This window comes from Lissotriton vulgaris, chromosome 9 (assembly GCF_964263255.1).
Source record: "Lissotriton vulgaris chromosome 9, aLisVul1.2, whole genome shotgun sequence".
Classification (NCBI taxonomy): Eukaryota; Metazoa; Chordata; class Amphibia; order Caudata; family Salamandridae; genus Lissotriton; species Lissotriton vulgaris.
In genome coordinates this window covers 679814221-679833557 of record NC_141697.1, presented here as the reverse complement: position 1 = coordinate 679833557, position 19337 = coordinate 679814221, and the positions used below count along the sequence as shown (strand labels likewise).

General features: G+C 46.7%; 1 protein-coding gene across 2 annotated transcripts in view; it reads right to left on the bottom strand.

Annotated features, from left to right (window-relative positions):
* Positions 1-19337, bottom strand: part of STRN4 (striatin 4) — a 336971-nt gene that overhangs the window by 270558 nt on the left and 47076 nt on the right. Inside the window, exons 2-4 of one of the 2 annotated variants that reach the window (XM_086938400.1) lie at positions 7795-7898; positions 6997-7070; positions 6489-6570 (exon numbers count right to left, since the gene is read on the bottom strand). In XM_086938400.1, coding sequence (XP_086794526.1) covers positions 6489-6570; positions 6997-7070; positions 7795-7898 — 260 coding nt within the window. The remainder of the gene's footprint in view (positions 1-6488; positions 6571-6996; positions 7071-7794; positions 7899-19337) is intronic. The other variant, XM_086938401.1, reaches the window with a different exon arrangement.

Genomic DNA, 19337 nt, shown 5'->3' with positions numbered 1-19337 from the left:
AAAGTGAGAGACTGCAGAGCCAAGCGGCCCCTCGTGTACCCCCGCATAACACTCCTCACCACAGGGGTGTATATTAAAATCACCCATAAGGATGAACTCGATTGCGGTGTTTTGATTAAGACTATAGTCAAGCATAAACTTTTCCAGGGCTACCAGATGTTGGTTACCATGTTTGCGCTCTCTGGAATTATAAAAATTAATTAAAAGAATCTTTTGAGAGATTGAAATCGACCATTCCACTATTAGTATGTTGCACGAGCCAGATTCCATTGACTTAAAAGACCCAACAAGATTTAAAGAAAAAGGAAATTAATCCTCCCTTTGCTCTCCCCGCTGTACCCACAATTGCCGGAACTACAAAACTAGTATAACCATCCAGGCTAAAGCTACATGAGGGGTCCAAGGATTCTTGCAAAGCAATTATGTCGCGTTTGGTTACGAAATCCAACGACACTGGGTCAGACCTCTTAGCTCTAGTGCCAGCAACATTCCAGCTAATAATTTTACATCCAGACACTCCCTCAGTGTTGGGGGGACTTGGAAGAGTGGGCTGCACTGGCGCTACCTGTCAATCGTTAGCGTCTAAATCTGTCAGTGGGCTAAAGCGATTATTTAAAGCCAAACCGGGTGCCTGAATTCCGGTACAGTTTGCAGGTGGTTGAGAGCCTGTAATAGTTGGCCCTTCTCTTACTCTTAGTCTTTGGCCCCCCACAGTTGGTATGAGCGATTGAGCTGTGGTTTACAGGGTAGGAGAGCCTTGTGCCATACGGACTTAACATTATACATATTGTTAGCCCCAAGAGGTGGGTCTGGTGGTGGATAAAAATATCCCAAGGGAACTGGTCTAGTCCCTACTTGGGCTATCTCAGATCCGCCCCAGAACAATCTGTCTGCCAAATAGGGACTATTAAAGTTAACTATAACACAATCGCCCTCACTGGTCTTTGGGCTTTGCCCGATCCAACCCACCCTTCTGGCCATGATGACACTTGAGGAGATATCCAAACCTCCACTACTGTAGTTCCAACACCAGGTTCTGGCCACCCTCATCAGCACACCAGTGGATTCCTCCTCGCCGACCCTAAGCAGAGGGACCCCCAAAAAAACTGCCACTAAAGGTGCAGCTTCTGGGGGGAGATCCAGGTTAACAGCACATCCCTTTGCCTGGGTAGCGGGAGCACTGGGCACACAAAGCGCACTGCCTGGCAGGCTAACCGGATGGTTACGCCTACCCGAACTTAATGAGCCCAATGAACCCAAACTCCCCCCTCCTACCATAGTAGCAGCACTGACATTTGAGCTAATTGATGACACAGGCCCATGAGATGCACCAATAACCTCAGCCAGACCATGGCTAGAATGGGTAACAGACTTATCCAAAGATTTTTGGGATTTGTACTCGTTAATAAATAAGTCAATATTGGCACATTTTTTCATAAGTCCAGCAACACATGTATTCCAAGTATCCACAATGTCTTTGGCTATATCAGCTAACAAAGGCTCAAGACGTGAAATAAATCGAGCTTCCAGCAACTCGCCCAGATTGTTCAGTGTAAGGCTATTGGTATTCGCTAAGGACTCTTGCTTTTTAGCCCGTTTGCTACTTTTCTTAACAACCTTTCCAGCGCCCCGGGTAAGGTGTACGCTAGGTTCTAACTGCTCAACACCCTCCAGCAGAGTATTAATGGAGTCAGTCATACTGGAAGGATTAGCCCCAACCACAGCTGGTTCCAAGGAAACATTGGACACTGACTCGGTCACATTGTCAATCTCCTCGCAAACCAATAAGGGTGGGACCAAAAAAGAGTTCCAGCTCTGCGTTAGCAATTTCTTTGGTAAGGGCCCCAACGGCAGAAGACTAGTAAGAAATGATGGATTCAGATTTCCTGGGGACCTTAGCCTTCTTTCCCCCCTACTCGGAGTGAACCTGATGTTTTCGCGTACCCAATTGTAGGCGTTCGGAGGGTGGCTCGGCCCGTCCTCTTTCGTCGTACTCTGACGGCCCTTTGCCCGGACTTAGCCCGGCGTCGCCCGCGCGCGTCCCGTGGGGCTGGAGGCACTCTGCTTTTAAATGGCGTCTCCGGGCGCTGGCTGTGTCGTCACCGGTGCACCAGTAGTTGCTGGGGCACCTGGGGGATGTGGGTTTCTGCCGTTGCCCTCACGGCGCCTCGAAAGCCACAGAGCCACGTAGTAGCCCCGCCGCCATTTCTCTCACAGCCGGAGCTTGAAGCAGAGTACGTGAAGCAAGCGTGTTCTGTCCTCGACCCCGAATAAATAGACTCATTCTGAAGACAGCCATGGAAAACGCAAAGGTATTACTACAGTGTAACATTTATTTAAACTTTCAAACGGAAAAATTTTAGATAGGGAAAGTAAAATTCAACATCGCACCACTGTTCCCCCGCACAGGGACCCCCAAAACAGACCGCCTAGACTAGATGGTGAAGACAGCTGAAGTGGAAGCGCAACAGAGAGGCTTATACGTGTGAGAGCCGCAGAAGAGTGCAGGCTCTTACCCGAGAGACACCACTGTCTGCGGGTGTGAGTTGCAGAAGTAAAGCTGTGACACGCAATATGTCTACTTTGTGCCTTTCATAACCATGATAAGAGAAAAAAATAATTGAGTAACCGCGTCTCGACAAATTAAAAAAATTGAGAGAAAAAAACTGCAACTGTGCTCTTGCTTCACCATTTCATTCCAGAAATGCAAAATGCCATCTGAAATATATTAGTATTACTGTAGTTGTAGTTTTGAATTTGCAATGAAATAAAAGGGCCAGAATGCACAGAAAACAAGCAAATGGTGCCAGCGAAAGTGATTGCGAGCAAGACGTGCAGCTGCCACACGCAGGCTGGCTAGTGGTGTGCGCGTACCATGACGAGAGAGGAAAGCCATATGGCGCCTCTGCTTGTCATTGCGCGCCTAACCGCACGCTCTATTCCAGCCAAAAGCGTGTGGTAGGACTTTAAAAAGCCCACACACTAAAGGTCTTGCAGCGCAGCGCATGCGCTGGCTCAGCGAGACCTAAATAAATTGCACTTTTATGAGCGAGTCAGCCATGTATGGGAACACACAGGGACTTACTCGCCTGAGAAAAGCGACCACTGGGACAAGACATTTTGGTAAATACTCAAGGTGTTGATTTGAGGAAAAAGGGAGAGCCTTGAACTGGTAGTGCTGCCCCGCTACTGAGAATCGAAGGTACTTTCCGTTTTTCTGATGAATAGGTATTTGGAAGTATGCATTTTGAAGGTCCAGGGAGGTCAAAAAAACACCTTCCAGCATAATCCGGAGGACTTCTTGTAAAGTAATCATCCAAAATGTCTTTCTTTAAAATCTTGTTCAGCTGTCTAGGATCCCGTACTGGTCTCCAATGATCAGTCTTCTTATTGATTAGGCAGAATCTGGAATAAAATCTTCAGTTTCTTTGCAATTTGGGTACAATTTTTATGGCTCCTTTGAAGACAAGCATGATTATTTCCATTTGAAGCAATTAAAAAAAAAAGATGATGATCTTTTTCTGGTGGGTAAACTGGGGGTCTCTGGATGAACTCCAAAATATGACCGACTTGTACTATTTGCATCACTTATTTGTCTGTTATGATCTTCCATGCGGGAGCAAAAAGTAATACCCCCCCCCTTTCCAAACTTCTGAGTAAGATGGAAAAGGGGTACAAGCCGGGAGCTCTCTTCTGATTGTCATTGTTGCACATTCGGGAGGAGCCTCCCTTCCTCCCTGAAGACCTCCCATAAGACTGCCTTTGATTCAGATTGATCGTATCCAGGCTATCCTTGATGATAATATTAACGTCCCTGATCTCCATATTGATTGAATCCTCCTCTGAATTTTTTTGATCTAGTTGAGCCATGAATCTGCATCCTAATATTTTTTTCTCCAGATGAGTTATCGCTGCAGAAACTGTAGCTGGTCTCTTCATTAATTTCAAACCTTCCGATCAGACATAATAATGAATGGATATAGACTTAACAGACTTCTCATGTTGTTCTTTACAGCCATAAAGAAAACAAGGATGATCTACATACATCATTGGTAGATTTAATTTCTTGGAAGCTCTATTAATGCATGAAATTTAGAAATGTCATCTGTAGAATCCTGTGGATATGCTTGGGACAATGAATTCCCATCCACATCAAATTGTCCTCCATCGTCTTGTGGAAGTTCACCCTCCTCCTCATCCAGATCAGAACATACAGAACTATTAAAGTTAACATCATCCATGTCCCTTCTGTCAACTATTCTGGAAGGTGATACCCTTGGCGGTGGAGGAGGAGGTAGTAGCAATGTTTGCCAAGGAGGCGAAACTATTAAAGGAGGTAGCGTCAAAATGGGTGTAGCAGGTCATGCCATTTTAGGATTATTTGAAATTTGCTGTGGTAACAACATATTGAAATTATCCATTGTCTGTTGATAAAAAAAAGCCATCAGCACTTGAACCACATCTGGTTGTAGGACTCATCATTGACCATTTCTTCTCCAGAATCTGGTACATATTTTACATCAGATTGTACTGGCCTGTAAGCCATCATCGAGGCATAATCACTAGCCTCCTCTTCTTGGTCTTATTCTTGGCAGTTCAGCAGGACGTAAATTTGAAAACTTTAATGATGAGAAAAAAACTCTCTGCTTGTTTACTCTTGACAGAGTGGCAGAGACAGTTAATTTGTCGCTGACGGTATGGTCGTTGCTGACGAAGTTCTCACCGTCGACGATGTTGCTGATGTCACTGTTGACGATGTTCCATCTGAAGATAAGTCTTTTAAGTTGATGCCCTCAACAGTGCTACAGGTATGCTTATCCTGCAAATTGCCAGAGGGGGTGGCTGTAAATGTTGTACCAAATAATTCATGCTCAGGAAACTGCACTGCCTTCGTGGAAGTGGTTGGAGGGGCACTTTTCATGGAATCCTCCCCTAAAGAGGAGGGATGTCCTTTAGAAGGAGGAAAATTTGCTTTATCCATAAAAAATAATTCCAAACTCCTTTCTTTGCCCTAGAGTGTTTTAGTTGTAAAGTCTTACTAATAAAAAACTTGGATGCCTTATGAACTGGATAAAGGCAACACTGAGCATGCAGGTCACCTGTGTTAACCTTCTCATTACCAAAAGATGAACATGGCTTAAATAAAGACTTCTTCTCCCTGTCAGCCATTATGACAGTTTGTTGTCAGACCAAATGATTTCCCTGGTCCAGAAAATATAGTAAGTTTCTGTAAAAGAAAAACTCACAGTACCACAGAGCTGAAGAGAGGTCTGGTTCAAACCCAGGGCAGCCCAAAATAGTAAAAATTTCAAGGTTCCCTGAAGGGTCAGAACAGAGTTCTGCAAGGGAACTCCATCACATACAACATGAACGCAGTAGAAATCTAAGCTATGGCAGCCTCTAGGGAGAGTAGGAGAGCTTAGGTTTCCACCTCACTGGCTGAAGTTTGTGTTCTTTCAAATGGGGTGCATGTGCTACTAAAGATACTATGTTGTTTCAGGTCTATGGCCTCTTTTACACAGTATGCTGTATATTGTTACACTATATACTGCTATGCTACTGTACCTGTGATTCCCAGCCTGATGACGGGACGTGATGATTCAAGCATGTTAATATATAAAAGATCCAATATTGAAGAAATAACTGGTTAAATAAAATAAAAAACAGTACATCTTTCTGACCTAGAAAGTGATTGCCCTCTCAAAAGCTATAGTAATATGAAAAGGGAGCCATCCCTGAAGGCTCTAAAATAAAAGGGATATCACAACATCACAAACAGGCGTGCCCGTTGTTTTATAATATGCTTACTGTTTTGGAATTAAATCTGTAGAATGGTACGAGAAATAAAACTGAGAAATTGGCCAGGTTTAGACAAAACAGGTACATAAGGTAGTCACGGGGCCCACCGTGAAGAAAAAAAAAGGAACCCCTAGGGAGCCATTACTAAAAGACGACAAACCATAGAAGTCAGCCATTATCAGTCAAAGCTTAGAGGATGGAAGAGGTCCAGAGGGATCACAGGTTTCGGGAGAAGAGGCTATAGTCATAGCTATAAGGAGAGAAGAAACCCTCTCAGTTAGAACGATAAAGAACAGGGGAGACAAGGTATCAGAGGGATAAAGAGAAGAGGACCTAACTAGATACAAGATGATTTCTAGGGGTAATATGTGAGAATGCAGTAGTGAGATGTAGGAACTCCTGGGAAATGTACAGATGAGTGTCAAGGATCAGGAAAAAATTAGAAAGACATCAGGATCTGAAGGCAAGAGGAGCCCATAATCACAAGAGAGAAAATAAAGACCAAGGGAGAGAAGGGGATGACAAAACACGAGTGATGTTTTTAGAAAGTGGCTGCTAAACAATTTTCGAATTCATTTGGCAACTCTCTCTTCACCCACATTCACCACATTATACGAGACAACACATTTCAAAGCGCAGCACCACACTGAAGGTTTGATGAGTTATTCTCTGCTCCCATGAATACTCACTGGCGCAAAAGTTGCCGTCCTTCCTTCCAGACCAGCTGGTTATTTTCCAAAGTGATGGGTTCTGCTGGCCCGTTGAGAGCTGCTAATCCAGACAGAAAATACAGAGAATAAGAACCAAAAGAAACTGTGATAATACTTGCATTTTCATTTAATTAAACAGTTGGCTGATGTAAAAAAATAACATTTTAAATGTTAAAAACGATGACTGCATTGTCTGTAGATGTAAGATTCTGTGGAGAGAATATGTGCTTGTAGGGCCAAAAAAAAACATTAGCTGAGATATCTTTAATTAGAAAGAAATGCACTGCCAGTGGCATGACTGCAAGTTATGGAGTATACTGAGGACAGTAAAACTCAGCCTCTAATGCAGGGGCTCATAATAACCCCCTTTTTACAATCCACAAGCAGAAACAGAGGCCTCCTTCTACTTTCCCAGGTGTGCTGGAATATGCCTCACCAGCAGATGTACACAATTCCTGCACTCAGTTCTGCATGTTTTGCACAATACCTGTCTCCATAGGGTCAGCCTTCTTTTCCCCTGGCATTGGATCATTTCCGAATTTCAGCTTGTGATATTTTGTCCTGGAAGGTGAAAAACAAGAGATGTAACTGGGTGCAGGTATCACATCAAAGGAAACAAGATCAATGGTGATATAATAAAACTCAATAAAGATGGTTCAAAAAAAAGAAAAGGGTAACAAGATCACTGCAGTTACCAGGCATTCATAGGATAGAGGTGATGCACTGGCATTAGATGACTGATGCAAGCAATGCATCACAACATGTTTCAAAGCATAGACCACTAAATTAAATATTGCAAAATAGTGCATCACACGCATCATGGTGGAAAACTAGGATAATATACATTTTCACAGTAAAAGAAACATAATTCAAAACTGCAAACTAGAAGTATATTTATTTAGACCTTACATTGATAAAAAAATAAAGAACATAGTCGAAAAGTCAATGATACACATATAAGTGGAGCAATTAGAGGTTCCACTGCAAAAGAAGAGACTGCATGAAACACACTGACCCATCACCATAAAGAAAATAAGTGCAGTTAAGTAGATCCCTCAACACAGGAGGAAGAAGAGCAATTAAAGAGCTGCAACAGGACAGATGAGAAAGCAGACACTGCAAACCGACATCATCATGGCAGGGACTAGAAAGTAGGGAAGCACAGCTTGGACAAGAGGAGTGACTGTCAACGCAAGGAAGACAAGCTACTTTTACATGGGAAGAGAAAGCACTGGTACAATGCACTGAATTTCAAACCAAGTATTTCATAAGATGCAATTCTCACCTCTCTTGCTTCAATGCATATTCCAACATTTTTATCCTGCGGACAAGATCAGTTTTGAGATTTTCTTGCCCCTTCCTTTCCCCTTGAAGAAAAGCTACCTGGGCCTGTAGGAACAACAGAAAAACATGAGAACGATTCAGAATTATCCTACCAATCGATATCTTAGCAGACTCTCATACACTGTGTGAAACAGTTACCCAGTTAATTCTTGTTCAAACCCCCAAAAAGCAAAAACCGGTCCTAGGTTACAGTTACACATCCAATTATTAGTCCTAAAATCCAGGTCTCCAGCCTACACGCCGGAAGGAGCTCAGTTCATCACAGAGGCAAAGGTCTTGTATTAATACCGGCAAGGATATGGCTGCCGGTTATTTTCTTTAACACAAGCTGCATCAAGAGGGTGCAATGCACCACAGATTTTATTTATTCATGCCTGAATAAACTTACTCTACCACTAAATCATCGTTTAAGGAACTCCTCATTGGGAACACATCCAGGATACATATACTATAAATAGGAGGGATTATTTCTGGACACAAGATATGTGTAGTCTTAACTGTGTGTTTAACATTGGACCCGGGAAACATCCTTAACCACGATGTATGAACAACGACTTACCGGAACAACGAAGAGTGAACAACGAAGAGGGCTGAACCACGAAGGAAGCATCCACGAACGAAGGATCAATGAAGGATGGAACCACGACTTTTAGAACACGTTGCACATAGGAACATTTAGGAAAACGTATAAATGGGTAGAGGGGGGGGGAGGGTGTGGGGGGACTCCCCCCACATATACAATTAAAAAAATATATATAGTTCGAATTATAACGTGATGAATAAATTCGTAATAATTACGTATCAAATATAGCAAAGGTTGTTGAAGAAAATAGTTTACATTTAAATTACCGGTTTATGCCAGGAGATGGCAGTGTTGCATTGATTTAAAAAATTGTAAATTGCTTTAGAATCACGAAAAGAATATGATCAGTGCTCGTTTTTGTAAACAGAAATTAACTAATATTTTAGAAAAAAAAGGCATACATTGACAAAGTGTCATTAAATCTTACTTTTTCGTGGTTTAGGGAGTAGTGGTTTAAAATGTAGTGGTTAAGTAATTGTCGTGGTTTAGCCTTCGTTGTTCCAGAAGTCGTGGTTTAGGCAGTAGTTGTTAAGTCATACAATCACATCCAGGATACATATACTGTAAATAGGAGGGATTATTTCTGGACAAAAGATACGTGTAGTCTTAACTGTGTGTTTAACATTGGACCCTACTGAATCCCATTTGGGAAGGAAATACAATCCGACTTAAGAATCTTCAAGTATTGAGTATAGCCCTGAAGAAGTTGTTGCGCACAACCGTAAGCGCGACGAAACATATGTTGGCTAAGGCTGTTGTGAATAAACTGAAGTACATGTTCCAGCAAAGACTCAAGCTTTTCTCACACTGTTATTGATATAATTGATTTACTGTTAGCCCGTGCAGGGGACTGTTGTTCTGTTTTACCAGAGGATATCCACTCATTGGGGAGGAGGGTGGCTCTCCCTACCCTTACGCACTGCAATCCTCACCCAGTACTAGAGTATACTTACCTTTGTATTGCCCAGGAGCACCAATACCCTACAGAACCACCTACCAAGCAGTTTCATTTAAATTATAAGGATGGTCATATAATAATGTATTACTAATTACTATTCCATTAAAAAAAGAGGACTAGGGGCGTGGCCAAGATGGCGGGGTGAGCGGACGCTTCCTCCCGCAGCTCCTCCGGCCCGACTAAGCTCGAGCCCTTTTCTTACGCTTTTCTACCCCCGCTGATGCTCAGCGTGTGAGAGGAGTGTGGCGGAGCACCTGGCGCGCACGTTGATGTCGCTTTGGCCCTAATCGCCTCGGGGAAAGTACCTCAAAAGTTCGATCAAAGATCGAGGAGCGACGGAGAGCCTGGGAGGCGGAGCGAATCGGAGTGAAAGCTGGCGATCTGGAGGGAGCCTGACCCGTCACTCGACGGAGGATAAAGGAGCCTTGCGGGCTGGGACCCGGCGGCACGCAGGACTTTGGACGTGTGCTTTGGCGCCCAGACTTGTGTCGGCGACACCCCGCACTGTGTGGGCCCCGGTCCCGTGGGCGAAGTACAGCGGATTTAATGCTGGGGTCGGACCATTTGGGCCCTTTTGTGTGACAGCGTGAAATTGGCTGTGGAACTTCTCAGATTGCTGTGTTTCTAAAGGGCCCCGGTGGTGTCGCCGGGCTTGGCCGTTCTGCCCTGCCGACATTTTGTCCCCGAGAGATCGGTGTTGTTGGCCTCCACCGGAGCCCTTTGCTGGCGGATGTCTGTGCCCGCCACCGCTGCCGGGCTAACTCTCTGTGGGACGTGCTGATGGGGGGCCCCCTACTATAGCTCTCAATTGCCGTCTCGGCTGGGCGCCCGCGGCTGGCGGTGCCCGGACTGAACCGCCATTTTGTCGCTTGTGACGCAGCGACTCTGCTTGCAGGGAGATCCCCACATCGAGCGCTTGCCAGCGGCTGGGCATTCCTGAGGCGGCTGGACCTGTGCCCACTCATCGATTGCAGCGATTGCGATGACTGGAAGAGGCGGTTCGAGGAAGGGGGACCGCACCCTGCCGGACATGCTTGGCAGGGCCCAGCAACTGCGGGACAGAACACAGCCGTCGCCGGGGTCTTCCCGGGCCTCGGCGGATGCGACTGGGGGGGAGCCACCGGTCACGAGGTCCTTTATGGAAGAACTGTTTAGCTCCCTCAAAGAGGACTTCCAGATGCTGAAACGGGAAGTGGCCAGTGAGGTCCGTGAAGTGCGTAGGGAAGTGGAGGGCCTCGGCGAGCGAGTTGAGACGGTGGAGACGGCGGCCCAGCGCCGGGACGAAGAGATAGTCCATCTTCAACAGGACGTTCTCCGCCTCCGGGAGCAGTGAGTTGAGCTCCAGGCCCACTCTGAGGACCTTGAGAACAGGTCACGGAGGAATAACATCCGAGTGCGTGGTGTGCCGTCCACGGACGAAGGGACCGACTTGGTGGGCTATCTGCAAGACCTGTTCCGGGAGATCCTGGGGGAAGCTGCGGACTTCCCTATTCGCATTGATAGGGCACACAGGGTTGGCCGACAGCGCCAGTCATCGGCGACCCCACCGGACATTTTGGCTTTCCTGCGCGACTTCCCGCTGAAGGAACGCATCATGACTGAGGCCCGCAGGAAGCAACCCCTGACTTTCCGGGAGCGGCCTGTAGCGCTTTATCAGGACCTATCCGCCATCACGCTGCAGAAACGCAGGTCCTTCAGGATTGCCACTGACTTTCTGCGCGAACACGAGACGCCATACTCTTGGGGACATACCTTCCGCCTGATCTTCCGGTGAAATGGGGTGCTCCAGTGGCTTTGCTATCGAACGCGGCACGAGGCAGGGCTGCCCCCTCTCGCCGCTTCTTTTTGCCCTCTACATGGAGCCGTTTGCTCAGAGGATTCGCAACAACCCGGATGCTATTGGGGTCAAGATGGGCCAGTATGTCCACACGGTTAGCCTCTATGCGGACGATGTCCTGTTGACCCTGGACGACCCTAGGAGGTCGTTACCTGCTTGCATCCAGGAGCTGGACACCTTTGCACATGTGGCCGGCTTCAAAATGAATATGAGCAAGTCGGTGGCGTTAGATGTGTCCCTGGCTGCGGATACCAGGAGGGACCTTCAGCGACTCTTCCCCATGCAGTGGTCCTCGTCCACGGTGCCATACCTGGGGATTCTGCTGGCGCCCACATTACCGGAGATGGTTGCGGCCAATTACACCTCCCTCAGCAGGAAGATCAAGGAGGAGCTTGGCCGCTGGAGCAAGGGCCTACTGTCCTGGCTGGGACGAATCGCGGCGGTTAAGATGACGGTGTTGCCCCAGATACTGTATCTTTTTCGTGCCCTGCCTCTCCAGCCCCCGGTGGGCTGGATACGACAAACGCAGGCTGACATCTCCCGCTTTGTCTGGCAGGGCCGCAAGCCGCGGATGGAGAGGGTCCTCTCCACGCTTGCCCCGGAGGCAGGGGGCCTTGGTATCCCGGACCTCCGTAAGTACTTCCAGGCGGCGCAGCTGCGATACATGGTGGAGTGGAGCAGGTGGGAGTCCGACAAACACTGGCTTTTTCAAGACCAGGCGGTGGCGGGCTGCACCTTACAAGAGGTTCCATTCTTGCGCCGCGCGCATCGCCCCCCTAACCTTTACGCCTCTTTTGTTACGCGGGTCCCCCTGAGGGTGTGGGATGCAGTCTGCGAGGTTCGGGGCCTTACCACCTTCCCTTCGCCTTTCACACCCATAGTGGGTAACCCGGACTTCTCCCCAGGGATGGAGCCGGGGGCTTTTTCCCATTGGGTGAGTGCGGGCTGCAGGGTGCTCTTTCAGATCTACGGACCGGAGGGCGTGATTCCTTTTCAGCAACTTCGGCAAGAATTCGGCCTGACGGAGCGGGACAGATTGCGCTATATGCAGGTTCGGCATTGGGCCCTCCAACCCCAGGTGCGTGACAACGCTGCTCGTCAAATTACACCGTATGAGAGGTGGTTGGTGACCCGGACCTCCGATGCTAAGCTGATTACCGATTTGTACAAGTACCTACAACCCCCGCCGTTTCACTATTATAACCCAGGGAGGGAGCGCTGGCACAGGGAATTGGGTAGGACACTCAGCCACAAGGAATGGGACAAAATTGCATATCGGGCGCGGCACTCTGCATATCATACGGGCCTTACGGAGACCTTTACTAAGGTGTCCACTTATTGGTACTACACCCCGGAGAGACTGTATGAAATGCATAGACACACTGACAAGGGGTGCTGGCGGGGCTGCGGGCAGGAGGGTACCCTCTCACACATTCTTTGGGATTGCCCCGTGCTGACCGCTTACTGGGAGGAGGTTTTGGACGAGGTGGATAAGCACTTTGAGATAGAGCTGCCGCGCTTTCCGGCGTATGTCTTGCTGGGCCTCCCCAATGACCTAATGTACCCATTGAAGTCCCGCAGGGGTAGGCAGATCGCAATTGCGCTGGGGTCTGCGGTCCAGAACATCCTTATCCACTGGCGCACCACCACTGTCCCCTCCATTACGGGTTGGTTGCATAGGCTCTGGCATTTGTTGGGAATGGAGAAGTTGTCGCTTACGGTGGCGGGGGAGATAGACCAATTTGAAGAGCTGTGGCAACCCTTCCTAGCGCTGCTGTCCACCGAATTCCGGGCGCTCACCTGCCCGAGGTACCTTAGACTTCTTAGGCTGACGCCACCGGTGATCCCGGCGGACTAGACTAAATGGGGGCCGAGATCCTGGGGGGGGGGGGTGCGGGTTTTTTGGGGCGGATAATCCTAGTGCAGGGCCATTGGACGGGGGAGTTGGGGTATTGTTTCCTTCCTTTTTTCTTTTATTGGGGGGATGGTGGACGGGGGGGGGGGTTGGGTTGTGCTTTGTTGAGTTTCTAATGGCTTTTGTTGCTCAGATTTGGGGTGTTGGATATGCGCACAGGGGTTACACAGATTGCATTTTTTGCCTTTCATTTGCTGTGCTTTTCCTCTGGACCAACGAACTGCTCTTCGCCAACGCTCCTGAGTTGCACCTTTTTCTTTTACTGTATTGTATGTAACCCTAACCTCCTATCCCCTTCCCCCATGTTTTATGTCTCAATAAAAATGCTTTAAACCTAAAAAAAAGAGGACTTTCATAGCAAAGACAGTCCTATCCTAAAGGATTTTAACAATGTCAAATTACAGTAAGTGGTACAAATCAAAAACTATACCTGCTCAGAATAATGGTAATATAAAGAAAGTTAATGAAATTAATATTAAGGGCCACCCGGTTTAAGTCTGGGACATTACTGAAAATGCCAATTAGATTTTGCATGACAGATCGATTAGAGCTGTATCAATCATTAACCCCAAGCAGAGCATTAAAGGTGTGTGGCTCCACACTTCAGTGTACATGTATCTAAACATTATCAACTTCATCTCTGGTGTTCCTTCTTGTGATTACCAGGTCTCGAAACAGAGTTAAAGTGGCTTTAGTTCGTCCACACTAAAAGTTTTTTTGAAATGCACAGATTAAGAAGAATACTTCCTCTTTAAATAAAAAAACAATCAAAAAAGTAGGACTACGTTTGCACATATTTCAACTCTGAATGTTGGCGTGCATTGTCTCAATCCACAAAAGCGTTGAAGGAAGTTAGGAGGTCAGCAGAAAGAGGAACTCATGAACATAACATGGTGCTAGTGAGTTGAATACTGCACATGGCTAAGAAAGAACAAAATATGACCTTATTTCTTTCTAGCCAGCTTACCTCTCAAGTTCATTAGGCTTATGTAATGAATTTGTGTAGGTTGCAAAATCGTCATTTGGTCCTTTGCCGCTTCAAAGACCACAAATTCAAACACACTGGAGGTGATTTATGAGTTTTAAAACTGAAGCGTACACATTTTTAAAAATTTATGATTTTCCTAGATTGGTCCGAATTTCATGAATAACGGATATCATCAAGTATCTTATTCTGGATGTTTAGTGGGACAGAATATCAAAGAGAAGGGTCTCTGTAGAGGGAAGCATGCATTTATCAAGGATGACTGCTTGGATTATGGTTCCTGGTGTCAAAATGCATTAAAGAAACGCACATGACCTTGAAATGTACCTTCCTTTTCATGGGAAGCCAATGAATCTCTCCCACTTGCAAAATCTAGGTAGCTAAGACCAAGTCATAATCAGCGTTTCAGCTGTGGTTTAAATACATTGCAAAATTCACAGAAGTACACTTAGAATGGATAGAAAAACAATCATGTGCCTTCAAACATTCTTAGTACACTTACTCTAAGCTACAAGTATACAAACACATAATCACTAGGAGCATTGATCACCTCATAGCTCCGCTCATAAGGATCTATTGATCAGTTTACAGTAAAAAAACACACAACTTGGAGCATTCAATAATTTCCCCTTACCTATTAAAGCAAAGAGAATTATATACTTTGACAAAGCACTGTAACATACACAAAACAGCTATCTAATGAATGGACAGGGAAAAGGTACATGACCACACCTAGCATTCATTCTAGGTCTGCATTTTTTAACTTTAGCCACTATTTATTAAATTTTACTTTTTTTATATGTCGCCAACATGAGTCCCTTCTACTACTTGCATACAATTAACTGAGTAGGTTGCTGAGGTATAAATTACACAACAATACATGTAAGAAGTTTGTTCAGGCATGGTAACAACTGGAAATCTGCCAGGCTGCTGTATCATAAATTTAGCGTCTACTGCATGCTGATATGGTAGGCACATAGGAGGGTGGGGGGGGAATCTTGGTTGGTACAGTTCATATAATTTGCACACAGTAAATATCTGGCTTTCTAGCTATTGTCATTGGTGTATCTGTCACATATCTCGTTCATTCTAATGCTTGAATAGGTGGTCTTTCGTCAATTTCCTTAATACTTGTTGGATTGGTATATCAGCTGCAGAGGGTATGCTCTATAACTTTGACCTTGCAATTTTTGTTATCGCCTCTTCTTCCCATTTCCCAACTCTCACTAGACCATTTCACTTTAGCAGACAGAAGGCCTCGGATTTGAAAGAGAGTTTGTTTATCTTTGGGACAGAGTGTGACTACACACTGGGACCTTGTTCAAGAATGTTTTGTGCACATTACATAAGACTTAGTATTTAATATGGGTGGTTTGCCCTCACACAATGATAGATTTGATTTATATATTCAGAACAATAATATTGGGAGCGAAAGTCAACAACAAATAGTTTTATGTAGAAGTGGCAAACTAAAACGAGAATGTTATCAACCACAACAGCAATGGTAGAAATCACTCAATCAGGATGATAAGGCACACAGTAAAATATAACCAAAAAGCATCAAAAAAATGTTTTGTATATTTTAACAAACTGATAAAGCCCTAAACAAAAGAATTCTTTAATGTACGTGAAAATCACCATTGAAGCTAACAAGACATCTTATCACGCTACCCAACAACACTATGATGACTTCATGAATCTCCCTGAAGCGAAAGTTTCCAAAGCCTTTGATTTAAGTTACTTGATCATGTTTCATCTCAATACCAATTCATCTCAAATTCCCCTATCAAGGAGTCTGTCTCCACGTTCAACTTGATGGAAGAAGACCGGGTTCTATCACTAGCTAAATAGAAAACAAATCACTCAAAATGGAAGCAGAGCTATTTCCTGGAGCAATTCCTCCAGAATGTAGTAGCAGACATCATGAATGTATTTAATACTTTCCTGTTCCAAGAAGGACTGCCAGTTGAAATATGAGATTATTAAACCACTGCTGAAAAAAACGACAGCAAACACTGAAGACCTCTCCATCTATGAGTCACTTTTTAACAACCCCCTCCACAGTTAAATTTGACCATCCCTTTCAAGCTCTAGAATCAGGCTTCAAACCTATGTGATGGTAAGACACCATGCAATAAGATCAGCTAACAAGAGCCTTTATAATGAACATTGAGATCAAAGGGATGTAAGACAGCTAGAAACAATTAGATTAGAGTTGCAAATAGGGTGAATCAGGAGGTACACCACAGCGTGTTTGTAGACATGGGACAAAGCATGCTAAAGTATTAACCTGTGTTCCAACCCTTCAAACTTTAAGTATTAAAGCAAAGGACAGGCCATTTATTCGGATTTCCCAGAACCCTGCCTGTACCAATGTCGGGTTGGCTGTCAGAAATAGAAAATCGGTTAAGTGTGTTAGGGTACTAAACAGCAATGGCCCAGCAGCATTTTAAGTCTGGGAACCATTGCTACTAGAAGGGTCTTAGTTGACATTCTGAAAGACATGCCTGCCTTGTACCTCTAGAATTTTGAGAACTAGGTCAGAGAGTAGATAAACTGGGGATTTGCGGAATCTTAATAATCTCGACTGCATTATAAGCAGAAATGCATGAAAGAGCAGTGGAGGATGCATCATTCCATTAGAGGCTACTGACATCCCTGTTTTTGTAAAGCATCAGCAACTATTACGAGTATATATAGAAACCAATAGTCTCTCTCTCTCTTTCCGATCCCTTAGACCTAGTAGTGTAGAACAGGCGTTGGAATTACTATCCTAAGTAAATTCCATTTCCCTGCGGTGGGGCACTGACCGGATGCAGTAAATACCATCTACTCCTAGTTTTGCAGACAGTAATTGGGCTTACACAGGGGAAGTCTGCAGAATTTGTGTTTACTGCACCATATTGTACACGTTGTATTTTTCCCCCCCAGTCATTTCGCCCATATAAATTCCACCAGGTTTTTGCTGACTAAATGTGTTGGGGAAAGGTGCGAGTCTATACTGAGATACTGAACATGCCCATAATTCTATTACACTTGCAAACTGTTTATTCATGGTTCTTGGATAGATATTTAATATTTAATACTGAACCACACACAATCTACCAGAAATTTCTCACAGCAGCTATTTACAATATTTTCTTTTCAGATCAATGTTAACACAAAGAAAACTGGTACGTTAACATTGGTTCCACCCACTAAAAACCATGATATAGCTGTACGTCTATAATCCTTAGCAATGAGCCTGTGACATCCTCAACTACGTTTTTTCCTATTAGCAAAGAACAGAGGGATGCCATTTTTAGGTCTCGCCTTTACCATTCCGCAGGAATGGGAAATGGGGAGAATTCAAGTCGGCAAAATCCTCTTCAAACCACGGGCTTTCAGCCACGGTTTTCTTTAAGTTCACGTGAATCACGTGATTAAACATGCACGCGCATCGGCAGCATTTCTCCTGCAGGCTCGCAAAAGGCTCTCCTCCCTCCCCACATCAAAGGCATCAATCACCCTCCCACAGGCTTCCCCAGCGCTGCCCCGCCCCCTGCTTCACAGCCAGGCCATCTGTTCCCTGCCAGACCTCTCACACCTCCGTCACAGCATGCCTGTGTACTTCAAAGGCATATCACTTCACATGGCCGGCCGACCGCAGGCCTGTCCAACCAGAGCACTTCAGTTGGTGTGCAGCCCCCCTCCCAGCACTGCCTTGTTACTCTCGGCAGCCGTGAGTCCCTAAACACTTTTTATATTTAATTAGCAGCAGCAGCATTTCTCCTGCGCCAGGCCACATCAAAGGCTCTGTGCCACTTTCACCCACACAGCAACACTTAAAGACACGCAACGCCACTCACACCCACGCAAGCTCACTATCATCCACCCAACACCACACTCGCCCACGCAACGCCACTCACTCACCCACGCAAAGCCACTCACACCCACGCAGCACTACTTTCAGACACGCAACGCCACTCACCCACGCAACGCCACTCACCCACGCAACGCCACTCACCCACGCAACGCCACTCACCCACGCAACGCCACACTCACCCACGCAACGCCACACTCACCCACGCAACGCCACACACACGCAACGCCACTCACACACGCACCGCCACTCACACACGCACCGCCACTCACCCAACGCCACTCACCCACGCAACGCCACTCACACACGCAACGCCACTCACACACGCAACGCCACTCACCCACGCAACGCCACTCACCCACGCAACGCCACTCACACACGCAACGCCACTCACACACGCAACGCCACTCACCCACGCAACACACGCAACGCCACTCATCCACGCAACGCCACTCATCCACGCAACGCCACTCATCCACGCAACGCCACTCATCCACGCAACGCCACTCATCCACGCAACGCCACTCATCCACGCAACGCCACTCATCCACGCAACGCCACTCATCCTCGCAACGCCACTCATACTCGCAACGCCACTCATACTCGCAACGCCACTCATACTCGCAACGCCACTCATACTCGCAACGCCACTCATACTCGCAACGCCACTCATACTCGCAACGCCACTCACACACGCAACGCCACTCATCCACGCAACGCCACTCACCCACGCAACGCCACTCACAGGCAACGCCACTCACAAATGCCACTCACAAATGCCACTCACACACGCAATGCCACTCACCCACGCAACGCCACTCACCCACGCAACGCCACTCACCCACGCAACGCCACTCACACACGCAACGCCACTCACCCACGCAACACACACAACGCCACTCACCCACGCAACGCCACTCACCCACGCAACGCCACTCACCCACGCAACGCCACTCACCCAAGCAACACACACAACGCCACTCACCCACGCAACGCCACTCACCCACGCAACGACACTCACCCACGCAATGACACTCGCCCACGCAACGCCACTCGCCCACGCAACGCCACTCGCCCACGCAACGCCACTCGCCCACGCAACGCCACTCGCCCACGCAACGCCACTCGCCCACGCAACGCCACTCACACACGCAACGCCACTCACCCACGCAACGCCACTCACCCACGCAACGCCACTCACACACGCAACGCCACTCACACAACGCCACTCACCCACGCAACACACACAACGCCACTCATCCACGCAACGCCACTCATCCACGCAACGCCACTCATCCACGCAACGCCACTCATCCACGCAACGCCACTCATCCACGCAACGCC